This window comes from Athene noctua, chromosome 14, assembly GCF_965140245.1.
Source record: "Athene noctua chromosome 14, bAthNoc1.hap1.1, whole genome shotgun sequence".
Lineage (NCBI taxonomy): Eukaryota > Metazoa > Chordata > Aves > Strigiformes > Strigidae > Athene > Athene noctua.
This window is the reverse complement of record NC_134050.1, coordinates 402,832-418,672: the sequence shown is the minus strand read 5'-3', so window position 1 is coordinate 418,672 and position 15,841 is coordinate 402,832. Positions and strand designations below refer to the sequence as shown.

The 15,841-nt window shown below is 41.2% G+C and overlaps 1 protein-coding gene across 3 annotated transcripts in view; it reads right to left on the bottom strand.

Moving 5' to 3' along the window:
• The window catches only part of SWAP70 (switching B cell complex subunit SWAP70), a 40,657-nt gene that overhangs the window by 5,411 nt on the left and 19,405 nt on the right, over nt 1-15,841 (bottom strand). For 2 of the 3 annotated variants that reach the window (XM_074918149.1, XM_074918151.1), the window contains 6 exons: nt 10,843-11,070; nt 7,150-7,296; nt 6,784-6,892; nt 5,315-5,496; nt 1,676-1,783; nt 12-178 (listed from right to left, as the gene is read on the bottom strand). In XM_074918149.1, the coding sequence (XP_074774250.1) occupies nt 12-178; nt 1,676-1,783; nt 5,315-5,496; nt 6,784-6,892; nt 7,150-7,296; nt 10,843-11,070 (941 nt within the window). The remainder of the gene's footprint in view (nt 1-11; nt 179-1,675; nt 1,784-5,314; nt 5,497-6,783; nt 6,893-7,149; nt 7,297-10,842; nt 11,071-15,841) is intronic. The other variant, XM_074918150.1, reaches the window with a different exon arrangement.

The following is a 15,841-nucleotide window of genomic DNA, read 5'->3' as shown; positions in this document are numbered from 1 at the left end:
CAAAGCCATACCTGGCTTGAAGTTTCCTTACAGTCTCTTCATCTTGACGTGCCTGTTTCTCATCCTCCAAAGCTTCCTGTAGCTGCTTATACATTTCTTCCAGTTCACATACTCTTTGTAAATACTGTTCCAGTTCAGATGATTTCTGAGCAACCTGCTCTTCCATTTTTTGTCTTACCTAGCGGCATAAATTGAAGACACATGAGCTCCCATTCAACTCAGGTTTCCCCTTAGATAAGGTTTTCAGATACAAACCTTTCCGCACCACCTGCAGAGCAAAACTGATAAAATGGAGTTTACATTTGTTGACATGTAACTAACAGTATTTTTAAAAGTACATAATAATATAGGTTACTTACATTGCCCTACTTCACGCAGCACAGGATTTTTACAGGAGTGTGAACCTAACGTCAATCAGTTTGATCTTGTCACTGAGTTTACAGATACACACTAAAGTGAAGGAAGAGAAAACCTGTAAAGTGCCCAGACACAAAGGTCAGGCCGGTTTAATTACACCATTTCCACTCCTTTCCTCAGGCAAGTCTTCCCTTGGCAGCAGCATATTTCACACACTCACATCTGCATGATGGCACCGCGGCAGCACGGGATAGATACAGGGATGGGAATCTGCCGAGGAGGTTGGCTTTGCTAAGAGAAGAGCAACTATAACAAAAAAAGGCCAGTAAGGGGTAGAGGGAGGTGAGGGGATGCTGCGTACCGCCTGGGCTCTGATCCTCACTGCCCGAGCGGGAAGCCAGGGACACTGCAGCACCGCCCCGCCCCTGGCTGCGCTGGGGACAACAGCCGTCAGGCTCTGAACTGAGCCGGGATAAAGCACCAAAACCTCAGCGTTTAGCAATACAGGAGGCGAGCACGGCTCCGGAATTCAGCAAGAGAGGCTTGCTGCCAAGCGTGGGAGGGTGGCTTGCCCTGCTCTGCTGGCCTGCAGTCTGCTTTCCCTCAGCTAAATGAAACCCCGCTGACCCAGAAAGCGATCGGACTCAGGAATCCACAGTCAGCCCATAAAGCAGCACTGCATGCATTTATGTTCTGAGACATTCCATCACATCAACTTGACGATTTTTACTTCTTTCCTCCAGCTAACAGAAAAGCCAGTAGGTCTGACAAAGCCCTTGAAGACTGAAATAATTCTTTTGGAAATTCTCAGCGCAGATTATAGTAACAACATCGTAAAGCTACAATATTTCCTTAATTTACAATTATACACACACAGAAACATAAAAAAAGAACACACAGTTTAAAAAAAAAAAGTTTTAGGAACATATTTTAAGTCAGAAAATTCCTAAAATGCATTTTGATTATGCATGTGTTCATTTTGAATGTTCATATAGTCTGTACCAGCCTCACGTTCTTCATCTTTGAAAACTGCAAGGTCAGCCTGCATTATCCTTCACAAGAGGCCAATTTTTCCCAATTTTCCAGTAATATTTAAGCTTTGAATGCTATACAAATTGTAGGCCAGCTGTTGCAGTATTTGAATTCACTGGTAAAAATATTTTGTTCCTATGTCTCTAATAAATGCAACACACAGGCTGTGTTCTACAGCCTCCCACAAAACCTGTGGAATCCTCTCAGCAGCTGCCTGTGAGACAGGTCATTGCTGAATGCAGCGCTCACTGTGTGTAATCAGCAGAAAACCACTTGCACTACTCACCATTTTTTCTCTCTCCAGCTCCAAACTGAACCGATCTTGTAATTCGACTTGAGTCTGGAGTCTTTTCTTCTCTTCCTCAGCAGCACGAGCAGCTGCTGCTTCCAGTTGCTGGAAGTAGAAGGGGGTGGGGTGGGAGGAAGAGAAGAAGGAAAAAAAAATTTGTCAAAACTAAAACATTCAGAGGGAATGTTAATTTTATTTAACAATTTTTGGTTTTAACAAAAATGGAAGAAACCTTCTAAAGCATTAAGGCACCAACTTTATTCTTTTAAATGTCTGAGGCTAATCTCAATCTCTAAAATACCATTTCTGTCTTACTATTTGCAAGACAATTTTAAATTTACCAATGAAAAGTCAATTACAGACTTCCGCCAAGTTTCCTTTGAGTCCTGCTTTTTACAACCCCTAGAAATCACTGTATTTCCTTCTCTCTCTCATGTGGGATAGAAAACTTTTGGAGAACCACATCGCAGGCAGAACTGCACGGGAGTTCCAACAGTGAAAACACGCCAGCATGCACACAGTTCATACAGAACAGAAGTGAGAAGCACCAAATTGCCATGGTAAAGCAGAAGTGCCACAAAGTTTGACTATAATAAGTGATTGTGCTATTGTGAATCACATCCCTTCAACATCCCCTGAATTGCCATGTAAGGTCAATAAAATTCTAGTCAATAATCATCACTTGAAATTAGGGGAAAAATAAGCCTCATCAGAACTAAGTCCTAGGAAACAGCTGCTGGTACCTTCACGCCTTTTGCAACTTATTTAAATTGTTTTGCATCTTGATTTCACATACACAGTCATCACAGTTTTTCCTTTCATCAGGATTTCAATAGCATGTGTTTTTAGAATGCACCAAAGGTTAGAAACGTACACGTACCAGCCCAAGCTTCACCAATACTGAAAACAAAATAATTCTTTCACAGAATTTTCATAAGAAACTTATCTATCTGATGTTTTAGAGGAAACAGAAAGAAAGCACCCTTCTTTTGTAACATGCTGGTCTGGAGAAATTGTTTCCACAGACCTTCAGTAACAGCAGGCATTCTGTTATCTTTAGTATTTTTGGAAGGCACCACAGTTAAACCATCTTCCCTCACCCAACCTTGAACTAAAGAGATGCCCATACAATTAAAACTGCCAAGCTTTCATTCCTTTAGGAGCTTGTGATATCACTCTAGTCTGAAATAGATGGGAAGAAGGGAAGGAGAAGGCTTCTAGTTTGTTTTAAACCGCAGAAGACAATACAGCTTTGCTCTCCTTTGAAAGGTTTAAATGATGCCAGTCTCTTAGAAGCAGTATTCCTCCTCTGCCAGAACATTTAAAAGCATGTAATTGTAGTCAAATCCAAGATGCCTATTTAAGTGAATTTTTCTTTTGATTTTTCTTCCCCGCTTTGAAATTAAACAAACATTGCCAATACCGAGCCAAGAGGGTGAACGTGCAGAGTCACAGGCAAGGGTGGGTGCTAGGCTTTTGCCAGAGAGCTCAACAAGACAATAAACGCACTGTTTGTCCACTCTTTATTGGCAACTTCCTGCTCAATTCTGTCAGAGGACAGCAATTCCTGGCAGGTAAGGTTACTGGCAACAATTGTGCAGTTTAGGGAAAAGTCCCAACTGTTGGGGGCAGGGAGGGAGAGGGAATGGAGAGGAACAGGCCATTCCAGCAGGGGTTGGTTAGCAGAGTCTCCAAATCCCGTGCGAGACCCCCAAACTGAAACACAGGGTACACAAGTCTAGTGCATGCTTTCATGGCAAGAAAAACTTACCTTTCAGTCTGTTCAATGTATGTATCTCAAAATGCCATTCAAAAATATGAAAAAACCTATTTTAGATAAAGGCTCTTATTCTTCTGACATTTTCTACTGCAGGAGCTACCAAAACACAGACCCATCTCACAATGCACTTTGGCAGATGCGGTGTAAGTGATGGCTCACTGCCATTAGGAGCAAATCTATCTCTGAGCTTTCCAGAAGTATTCAGTTTCCTGAACCATTTACAAAGCCTTTTTCCTTGAACATTTTTCTAGCTAATCAAACACTTTAAGTTCCTCCAGCAGAGTACCTCCCCAAGAATTCCACTTAGTCAAAATGCAGTAGTTCTTGTGAGACACTAAACTACTCTCCCTGAGAAATCATTTTAATCCAGTCCACTTCAAAAGCTGCTGCTTGCCACAATTCTCTTTAGTTTGCCCATTGTGATTTCTACAAAACTCCCCAGAGCCTGTCAACATCCTACTGCTGCTCTGGGCTTGCTCTCATGTTATTGTCCCCCTAACCTTTTCCTCAACAGCATACACTCAACACTGAAATCCAGCCCTGTGATTTCCATTAACAGGTGTATTATTTATCAGTAATGTGCAGGTAACACAGGCATATTTTGCATTCTGAATGTTAAACACATGGTAGAATACAGGTGCTAAAATTAAATTTAAAAATTGTTTTCCACTGTCAGACTCCAGTTAAGGCAAACTGAATAATACCCACAGCAGTACTGTCGGTGAAAGGTTACTACAAAAAGACAAATTTCTCTGCAAGTTGTGACTTAATAAAAAGACTTTTAAAAAGATACATTTTGGTGTTTTTTTTTTTCTTTCTAGACTTGGCACCTTTAACACACAATATTTATAGCATCCCCTGGACCCACTGCTGCAAAGATCATTCAAGTGTTTTCTAGCTGAGGGCCAAAATCAGTGTTTCTCATTTATGAAAAACTCAAGCTTAACGATGAAGACAGGAAGCATATCTGGATACTAATCAAGTCTCTGTGGAGAACTATTGTAGAGGTACCAGTTGTTCCAAAGCAGAAAGATCCATCAGCATGTTCAATCTATCTACTGTTAAGAATATGGAGCCACAGCAAAGGCACCTCGGTGTCTCCTGCCAGTCCTTAGATTTAGATTTAAAATCTTCTACATGGAACGTAATGAGGTCAGGAAGTCTTCTGCTAATACTCTGAAATTTCTAGTCCCATTCTCAGTCTTTTAGAAGTCAATCCAGCATTTAAAAGGAACATGCATTTAAACAGTTTATAAATGGTTGCTCTGTGTCTCAGCTCTGTAAATCTCCCCCAAACTAATAAAATTATGCCTATACATACTCACAGAATCACTTTGAATCTTTGGAATCTTTGTAAATTATATCTCTGGAAACTACAATCTGGGTGAGGAGAAGAGTTTCCCCCACATACAGTTCACATAACAGAACTCTGGAAAACTATGTATGAAAACCTTAATGGAAAGCCCCAAGTTTGACAGCCTCATCTGACAGAAAAGAAACACAAATAACCCACAAATAACCGAAAATAACAGACTCTCCAGTCCCCAAACACCATCCATGCAGCTGGTGTTTTCTTTTACAGGAGCTTCACAGTGCTCTCCTAAATACAGGGGCAGGGCTGGCCGCGCACGCTGCCCCAACCCGCTGCGGTCAGCGCTGCGGCCTCACCGCAGGACAGCGGCACGTCTGCTGGCTGCAGGGGCTGATGCTGACACAAGCCCACCTCCTCTGGAGGAGCTCACTCAGTGTGTCTGAACACCTGACCAGGAAACAGATGCCTAGTTATACTTCAAGAGGCACAGCTAAACCACACAGGTTGACCTGAGAGCCTGGAGGTCAGCAGCTCCCACTCCCACCTTTCGCACGGTCTCCAGTTCCTTCTGCTTGTTCTCGTTGGCCGTCTGCAGTTCCTTCATCTGTCGCTCCAGCTCTTCTTGCTCAGCCAACAGCTTCTGGCGCAATTCTTTTCGTTTTTGGCGTGCGTCTTTGTGGGGTGGAGGGCTCCCCACTCTCAGCAGGTTTACAGTGGTCTGTATGGCTGGAAAGAAGCGTGCAGGACAGAGGGAGAGGAAGAGAACACCAGTGAAAGGAAATGGTAAACTTTCTGGATAGCCTCGGTGAGTTAATGAATACCTGTGGTGTGTATTGTTTGTTGTTGTTGGGGTATTTTGAAATCAGAAATAACTGTTGTTAGTTCTCCTAATTCTCACCAGGCTAACTGTCAACACAAACCAAAAGTGAAAGACACTTGGCTTTCCGTATTGGCTGTGTGCCACAAGGATATGGTCTGGCAATTCCTGTGTATTATCTCAATTCCAATATCGATTCCTAACAGGTAGTGGACATACATATCACTTGTACACCGACCTGCAAAAAACCCCCAACACTTAAAATACTTCTTACTACCTAGATTCAGTGATCCTAATCAAGCAGCAAGATGTTATCTAACATACATCAATTACTTCCCTAGAACCACCCTTAACCCCTTTATTCTTACTGATACTCCAAGGGAAAACTTCTCTCAATAATAAAGTAGCTCTCATTCACTTATATTCAGTGAGGAAGTATTCAGAGAGCAAGCCTGAGGGGTGGCAGTTGATTCTGATATTTTATTCACCTACTGGAACTGTGAAAAAAGATCTCCTTTTGGAACTAAGTAATCATTTGTCAAACTTTGTGACTTTGATGCTTTAGATAAAGAGGGAAGTGCAAATGAAAGCACACAGGTTCAAGTAGCTAAATGCTGTACGTATCTCTGAGGCATTGGTAACAGTGGGTTTTTGCAAGGGCTTCTGCCTCGCTCCACAAAAGATGCATGTGACTATCGTTCAGCACGTATCTGGGAAGGTCTCGCAGAAGGAGCACCTTCACCGTGACGAAGAGGAACAGAAAAGGAAGCCCCAATTCCAAGCCTTACCCTCAGCTCACCAAACTGTACCACCTCAAGCAAAACGGTAAAAGCAAAGCCAGTATTTTACGATGCTGAAGTGAACAAGCTTTCCCTTTCTCCCCAAAAGCAACAATTTAATTCCTCTTCCCTTCCCCATCCCTAGAAGTACAGCCAATATAGGAAAAGCAGCAACAACAACATCCATTTCATTTTGGTTTTGGCTGCCTGAATTGAGGCACCCAAATCACAGAAACTGATTCCCCTTACATCGATCCTTAGTTCTTCCTGAGTCTCAGGCTCCTTAAAGATCCCTTCCACGTGCCCAAAACAGAGACACCAAAAATCACAAGACCGAGAATTTCAAGTTTGAGTAAATCACATCTGTAAGACCAGCTTACCTTAACTTTCACAGAACAAACATTTTTGAAACCTCACCTTGAATCCACTCCTGCTTCTTCTTTTTATCAGAGGCACTGATCTCAAAGCTTTTATCAAGACATTTTATGAGAAAAAGGCATTTCTTTCCATCTTTGTCAGGCAAGGCCTAGAAAGGGTAACAAAGGATTAGCCTTGCAAACACTGAAATCTAAGTTATATTGTCAAGCCCCACATATGCAGTTATCTGTTACAGAGCTACAAACACCAGCATCAAGAACCTTTATAAAAAAGAACTGGTTTTATATAAAGTAAAAAAAAAAAAATACATTCATGAAAGGAGTCCATCCTGCACACAAAGAAAGATTAATTGTTATCTTTAGAAATATTCAAAGGTTTTGTTTGGTTGGTTGGGATTTTTTTTACCTCTACACAACAGTTGCCATCCAGTATGATGTCTCCCTTCTTGTCCTTTAAATCTTCACTTACATAGTAGGAAATAATATTGGGTTTTAGCACAAACCATCGTTCCGTCCAATTTTTCCTTTTATGACCTTTTTTCAACATATAGCCCTGTAAAAAGCAACGGATCAGCTGAAACGCTTGGCCTCTGTTGAACTGCCTGGTCTTTTGGTTATGTGGCTTAAAGGCCCAATGGAGCACACGGAAAAGTTAGCTCAAGGCCCTAAATATTTCACCTACACACTTCCATTCCTTATACCAGCACACTGCTAATTGTTCAGCCCATGAAAAACTACTCACTGTTCTTCTGTCCAGTTTTTAGGTAACTGGGTTATCTGAAGAACTGAACAATTATTCCAATTACTATTATTTTTATGTCATTATCAAGTAATTATGATGGTTCTTCAGCCCTCTTTGATGACCTTTACTATTTAATTTTCTGGAGTCAAGCAGAGACATTTGCCATCACTAAGACTCACCCATAATACTTTAATGACAGACATTAAAGATCGGGGTGTGTGGCCACACGCCCCGGTGGCAGATGCGAGCCTGCATCTCAGCACTGTAAATCCAGCCCCTTACGGGACATTCCCAGGGACAAAACCTTTGTGCTGGGAGTGGCTCCAGCCTGCCAACACACTCATTTAGCTGCACCCAGCTGAAAAAGTGATCCCATATAGGATACTTCAGTGAGTATGTTAACAAAACTGGTAACAGAACCATGCTCCTGGCATCTTTACTGGACTGGATATGGGAACACTGCTGAAGCCTGGATCTTCCCTTAAAGGAACAGAGTTGTATGTTGATTCAAATAGTGCCAAGATTTCACTCATTTTATTTTTTTTGAAAGATGATCTACTCAACTTTCTATACGAGAAAAACACTTGAGAGCTTTAACAAGACTATTTCAAAAGAAGGAAGAAAAGCCCATACTTTGCCACTGAGCTTTATACAAGAAAAGAATAAAAATTATATTGTAATGACAATAAATAGGGCTGGTATCATGATCAAATCATTCCAGTTTGCCTCTATTGAATATTAACAGATCTAAAATGTAAGTGCAATACTAAGGGCAGTTACACTACTAACCCTGTTACACATTATCGTGTGGCTACACCAATCCAAAAACCATCTCACGGAAGAGAGGGTGCACAGGGAATGAAATAATAATTGCTAATTCTTTCAGGCATTTGATTTTAGTGGTCTTATCAGGGGCACTTCTGGGACCTAGTCATTTTTTAAATCTAGAGTTTCAAAGTTTGCCAGTATTTCAGCTGTAACTGACATTTCATTTCTGAAACCATATTCCCCAATTACCTATATACTTTTGTCTGACGCCTAACTTCAGAAAAAAGTCAAATCACAGATGAAACCGAAACATCTCCATCAATATAACTATGAACAAGACACACAGAAAGCACTGTATTCAAAGTATGCCAGATTAAGAGGACTGAAAAGTTGGAAAGGAGACCAAGGAACATTTTTCTGTAATGCCTTTTGGCTACAGCAATTTTGGATACAAGCAAACAAATAAATGTGCGATGGCACGTTTAAGTCAAAGGTGTCTTTCTGTACAGGTCTGAGGGGAAAAAAAAAAAAATTCATGACAGTTGGAGAGCTCTTTTGTTTATTAAAAAAAACAAAACAAACAAACAAACAAAAAAAAAACACACAAAAAAGAAACAATCCCCACACATGCACACAGCTTATCTGTGCTTAGCTTTTCTAGCCAGTTAAATGCAGCCAGAACCACAGCCAGGCCTATTCCCCTGTGCTATCCCACCCCCTTGCTCAAAAACAGGAATGCACAGAGAAATAGCTTTGTTTGCCGCCTCCATACACAGGTCCGAGGTCTGGGTGGTCGCACGGGTATGTGAAGGACTCCTGCAACTTCACTGTTTCGTGCCTTGGACAGTCTAAGTCATGACCAGGTGTTTTTCCCCTTCCTGACATACTACATTTGCTTTCAAAGCCAATACTGAAACACTGATACTTCCCCCTCAAATTTCTGCCAAACCTGTATCTCTTATTTCTGTGCACCAGCTGTTTCTCATCTTCCAGGAGCCCACTGACAGCTCCCGGGGATCTTTTCAGATCAACTGACACATGAAGGATACATCTTTCAGAAAACTAAATATCACAAAATTAATCATCACCACTACCTTCTGTAAGCCTTGGAGATCCAGGAAAAGTGTACAATAAAAAGGACAGTATGAGACTTGCCTATGCTACAGTATGTTATTAATTAATACCTTGAAGCAATTGTATACTGCAATAAACAGGACAATTCTGTGAATCAACAAGGTATCATCGTACAAGCTGTGACCAAACCAGATGTCTGCAAGTCACACGAGGAACTCCATTTTCCATTAGGCCAGTGACTGTCCAGGAGGCGCTTGGCCAAATCTTGACACAAACTATTTTTAAGTGTCAAGGAACCATTCAAAGGCACTCAGACATCCTTGAGAAAAAGGCGTAGCCACCAAGAGAGGAAAGAAAGGAGACAGGGGGAAAAAAAAAAAAAAAAAAAAGGTGGTGGTGAGAGAGACATAAAGCAGTATCAAAACTGAAAAGAAATCCAATTTCCACACAAGTTTCAAGTGGAAGGACTGACCTGACACTGGTTATTTTATTTTCATGGTATTAAATAGCAGTATTACTTCATTTTGCCCTCAGCTGTCTATGTGCGTGTGTGTGTGTGTCCAGCCCTCACCTCCAACAGGCAACCAGCAGTTATCAAAAATAGATTTTTGTATTGTTCTGTGGATATTTTGAAAGAATTTCCTGTGCCAAGACCTTCTGATGATTTCTTTATAACAGCTTAGGAAAGCCTGCCAAGAAAGTCTTTGTTTCTCACCTCACCAAGAAGCCAAGAAATCAAAGATGAAAAAATTCTGTGTCTGGTAAAAGTAATTTTTAAATAGCTCTCTAGGTAAGCTCTGCTGTGACCCCTGAGGTCTCTGTGATATTTATACCTCCCATGAAAGAAATGCAATTTTTAAAGCCATTCCTAAACTGATAATCCAGCCACTGGAAATCTGAAGAAACTGAAGATTGACAGAAATTTGGTAAGAATACAGAGGCCAGCATGACTTCTTGGGTTTGAGTACAGGTAAGTGGTCAGTCATGAAGCTTGCTAAGCAGAAGAAGAAGGAACTCTTCTACACCTTCTTGCCCTGGTGAAATGGGGCAACTTAGAAGCAGATCTTTCAGCTGGAGCAGACCCCCTCGTTTGAATACAGAGGTTATCATCAGCACAACTTGTATTTACTACAACGTAACTGAAACTAGAAGCAAGCATTTTCAAGGATTGAAGAGCTGCCGGCACTTTAAGAACTGACAGCGCGTTGCAGCCATTCTATCAGCTAACAAGCAGTTGATACTAGCATGAAAATGCTGTTTCACGTCAGAGCACACTTCTATAAACAAACTCTCCCATCAAGCAATTCATTCAAAATACTGCAATTACAACAATCTGGACAGCAACACAATTTCTCTTTTATAAAAATAAGCTCATATTAAACCCTTGTAAGTAATTTACCTAATTACCACCCGCCTATTATCCCTTAAGTAAAGACATTTCAGTGCAAGTTGAACAGTTTCTAATTATGCAATAAAGTGTTCTATTTTAAAACATTCATTCTCTGTGGTTCTCACCTGTTTGAGTACATCTAAGATGAGCTCATTAAAGACTTCATTGATTGCCATGGACACCGTCTGTCGGTCCATCCCTTTACTGAACTGCCCACTTCCGATGAGATCAATCAGCTCCCATGCAGAAAGACCTTCTCGACTGGTGTTGAGAGCAATCTTATAATGGTCAAACTGCTCTTGCTGCCAGCCTGCTCCCATTGCTTCAGTGAGTTTTTTAAGCAAATATTCAATCTGTACAGAAATACAAACAGAAATTAATCATTTTCAGCAGACATGGAAATCAAGTGTTTCAGAGCTGTAAACTAAGCTTCTCTAGAGACTATCATTATAGCTAGATTCCTACATTCATATGTAGGCCCCTAAACGTAGGTGGTTTAATTAACAAAGATTTTAGGCTCCTGTCTCAGTTGAACTTTTGACTGCCAAGCCCATCCCACAGCTACTCTCTTCGTAGTAAAGCAGCAAAGAATTTAACCTGACAGCCTCTTTTAATATTTCAGATTCCTACAGAACACATGGGACCTTCCCAGCAACAGCTTCCAAACTGTGATGACTGAAGTGTGAGAAAGCAAGAAGTTTCAAAAATTGTTCTTGTAAGATAAAAAGCAAACAAACTAGAAAAAGTAAGAAAATATGGCATTTTGGACAAGCAGTGAAATGAAAAACTGCCAAGGTACAATCACATATCTTAATCTCCACCTGACCCCTCTTCTCCATCTCTCAAGCACTCCATCACTGGACAATCTTGGCAGATGTATCAAGAGGAGTAAAAGAACACACTTGTCACATCTGCTTTTATTGTTTCCAAAATAAACTCTCCTTTTCCTTTAATCTTTCATCATTCTGTAAGCATTACCATACACAGGGTAATAACACTAGTCAAAATAAACACAAGAATGAAAATTAGGGAAAAAAGGGTGGGTTTCTTCTTTTGTCTGGTTTTTTCTGTTGTTTTCAAACTCATCACTGTTCACTCTTTAAACAGCAGTATTTTAAACTAAGCCCACCTACAGCTTTGAGCACATGTAAAATGCTTTTAATGGCTCTTTAAACAAAATAATTGGCAAAAGCCTCCCTACAAAACACAGCAAAGTAAAAGCCAGGCTTCTAAGTTTCTATGACTGAAGTCAATGGGTACCAATTACAGCGTTTAAGGCAGTTTTGAAGACAGACCAAGCCAGTGTGGCCTTCTGCTGTTTCGGGCAATGGCTCACTGCATCCTCACCATCTCCACAGGGAACCCCACGGCCTTTGTAGAGCTGCCTGCGCCCTCCCTAAGGAGGGAGCCTGGGCAGAGGGTGCTCCTGCAGGGACAGGGCAGCACCAGCTCCCCCCAAGGGCTGGCCTGTCTCTCCAGCCACCGCAAGGCCAGCACAGAACTACCTGCTGGCAGGCTGGTCCACCACGCTGCAGGCCAGGGCTCCTCTCGGCTGCCCTGCTTCTCTACCAGCATGCAGAAATGCACGCTGCCCCGTGGAGGTGGGGAGGGAAAGCACCATGATCCTTTCAGGTACTCTCTGTGCACATGGAAATAACATGGATTTCCTAAGTGATGCTTTGCTGAAGTTTAGTCAGCCAGCTCCACTTTCAGTTTAACCTATTTTAGGTATGAACACTAAGTGACTCAGGACTCTAAATTCCATTATCAAAAATGACTAAGGTGTACAGCATGAACATGACTCATTGAAAAGTGGTGGAAACCAAATGCTTTCCAGAACTTCATTTTTCTAGTCACCAATGCTGGCTCACCTCTGTTCCTCAGCACTTCTTGAAAACACAATGTGATTTCTCCTACAGGTAAGAACTCCAGCTGAGAGAGCCAAGGGATGTTTCACCACAGAATAAATGAACTTTTCAGAATAGGCCTTTGAGCACCCAGCAGTCTCCACGTAAAAAAATTTGGGAGTACAAAGAAATAAAGAAGTGTTTTTTCCCCCACACATTTCACCACAAGACTCCCAGGCCTCAAGGTTTTAAATGCAGCGCACATGCTAATTTTGTGGCTGCTGCTTCTCTCTCTTGCAACCCGTATAGGCAAATCCCTTTCTTTCTCTCACATCTATGATCAAGAAACACACAAGCGTGTAGCAGAGCACACTCATCTGGCGAAGCAGTAAATTGCCAAATGGGTGGACTTTGCTTACTATTTCAGCTCAGTAACTGCTCTCAGCCTCACAGCCCCTACTCTAGTAGCATATGGACTAATATTAGACCAAAATGGAGGAGCTACCAAAAGCTGCTGCACTGTCTAGAGGAAAGTTCCCGCTCCCTTGAATGAGCAGGAAGCACATATCCCTCTGAAATGTGGCTGCATATCCTCCTCAAAAAAACTGTCTTAAGACAAGACAGGCTAGCCAGGCACAGAATATGCCTCCAGGGGGGTACTGAAGTTGTAGACAGCATGGATTTTCATTTCAGCTTCACCAAGTAAGGCATTTAAGTATTTTTAGCTCCTCATGCAATTCTTACTAGCAAAGATAGGATCTCAACAGAGGGCTCTGCAAAAGTGGCATTCAAATTGCAGAACAGTGCAACTCACACAGGGCACAAGGTTTATGGTAATCAGCAAAAGACGATTTTGGGCTCCGTGCTGTGCCCACCAGCCGTGTGAGGCAAACACCCCCCAGGCAGGCACACCTGCACCCTGGCTGCCAGCAAGTGGAGGGCAGCTCGGGCACCTGGCTGCTGCTGTGCCAGGGACTGGCCCTGCCAAGTTCACCACTGCTCACCTTCACACTCTTCACCAGAACGTATCATAAAACTGCTTTGAGATGGTGCCACACACAGCTCTGAATCGCTGAATACACTCATACAATAGGAAGGAAATTTTAGCATGCCCTCCCAAGCTGCCAACATATAACTTTTACCAGATTTCTGTAAAATTCAGTAACTAACTCCTTTAAAAATCATTAATACATGTTTTGCTGATTTTCACTCTCCAAAATCCTTAAGTTAAAAAACTAAGCCAAGGCTTCTGAGCATCAAATACCATAAATCCTCAGCATTCAGTTAAAGGCAGGAAGCAGCTTACTTCCTACTTCAGACAAATTTTATAGAAAAAAAACAATTCAAAAAAGCCCTTCACAGCATGCAAGAACAGTAGCACTAGAAACATTGCAAACCAAACCTCCTAAATCCTGGATTTGATGAGCTGAAATAAGTTCTAGCATCAATGCAGGAGTAGCCTTTCTCCCTATGTTCTAAACACATTCGGCGGCACAGCTCAGTCCCCCTGAGCAGCATCAGTTCTGAACTACAATAGCTGAAAAGAAAGCTTTAATTACTGAGGGTTAATTAGGTAGATAATGTACCTGCCAAGTTGCTAGATGGTAATTACACAAACAAAAAAAAAATCATTAAAACTTAATGAACTTTCATTTTAAAACATACTGTCCTCAGATTTCACAACCTATTACACTGCTTGAGGCATGCAGCTCTCAAATTCCTTTGGTTAATTACCTCAAGGTACTAGGACTCGCTTGCAGACACAGACACGCACACACACAGACAAAATGATACCTGAATAGATTTTGTTAACATTTTTGCTCAAACCATATGAACAAAATGTGTATCAAACCAATGGTCTGGAAAAGAAGCAAAGCAAAACTCTTGGCTACTACACATCATCAGATAATGCACTAAAAACAAGTCAACATATTTCCTTCATGTCCTTTGTCCCATATTTTCCCTTATTTTGATGATCAGAACAGATTTAAACATTTAAATCTGCTAAACCCCCCATCTACAAGTCACTAACATGACCACAAATATCCTATAATCCCATTAAAGTACATAAAATCTCATTATTTTCATAATAAACTCTTCTTAACTGAAAATGGACCTGTGCATATTGTAATTTCTAAACTAAAAAAAAAAAATAAATTAAGCTTTATCTTGCATTCAGATAAGTACTTGGCTAACCAAAGTCCCCATATAAATTTTATCTAATGTATCAGCTCAATAGCAACAGTGAGTGTTGTGTGGTGGGGTATGAATATGAAACAATACGAGGTAAATACAAAGAAATAAGTTGGATCAGTGTGGAAGCAAGTAAGAGACCATTCACTATGTGCTCAAATGAGGAACCTCTGAGAGCAAACATTTCCCCTCCTCCACGGAGAGACATGCCAACTCAGCAAATAACCGACAAATTAAGTCTACGGGTTCAAACATGACCTATTCTTGTGGTTAAAAAGTAGAGTGTCGAAAAGCAAACATGAGGCAACGTTTGCTGCTATTCTGACTGGACCTTACTTTCCGTAAGGAAATGTAAAAACACAGGGGGATTGCTAATGCTACATATGCCAGTAAGGACCAACTGGCTTCACAGTATGAAAAACAGCTTCCGTCCCAAATCAACAGAAACTTTTCAGCCAGAATCTTGCCAAGAGAAAGCAAAAATAATATAAAGAACAGAGGCTCATTAACATGAGCTATGCAGCCTGTTTGGTATCTTCTTTCAGAGGGCTCTTTCTTTTCCCATGTTTCAATACCTATTTGTTTTTCTTTTCCAGGTATTCCTGGCACTACCCTCCATGGGGAATGAAGCATGTTTCACATATTTTTCTGATGTACAAGTGGGTCTCTTAGAGGATGAAAAATAATATCAAGGAGGCCTTCACGTCCAGCAGAACACAGCAGACATGGCTACTGTTCGTACTATTCAAATAAGATTTGTCATATTAACAGAGCAGATCTAAAAAGTCTATTCACATTATACAAAATTCTGTGGAAGCATATGGTACTGGGCAAGAGACTTGAAAACAGTCAGATCCCCTTTCAAAGTCATCATCAATTCCTTTTTTTCATCCCATCACAACATCACTTGCTTTTAAAAGTCAAATACTCATTTCTTCTTTTCCACCAGCAAAGCTGTGCTCATTATCCAGTGTAAGCCATTATCTTATTTCTTTTTTTTTAATTAAATTAGCATTACCTAGTATAATAGTGGTCAACTCAAAAAACAGGGTAACATGGAAACCCCAAGGACAGCCTGCTGCAT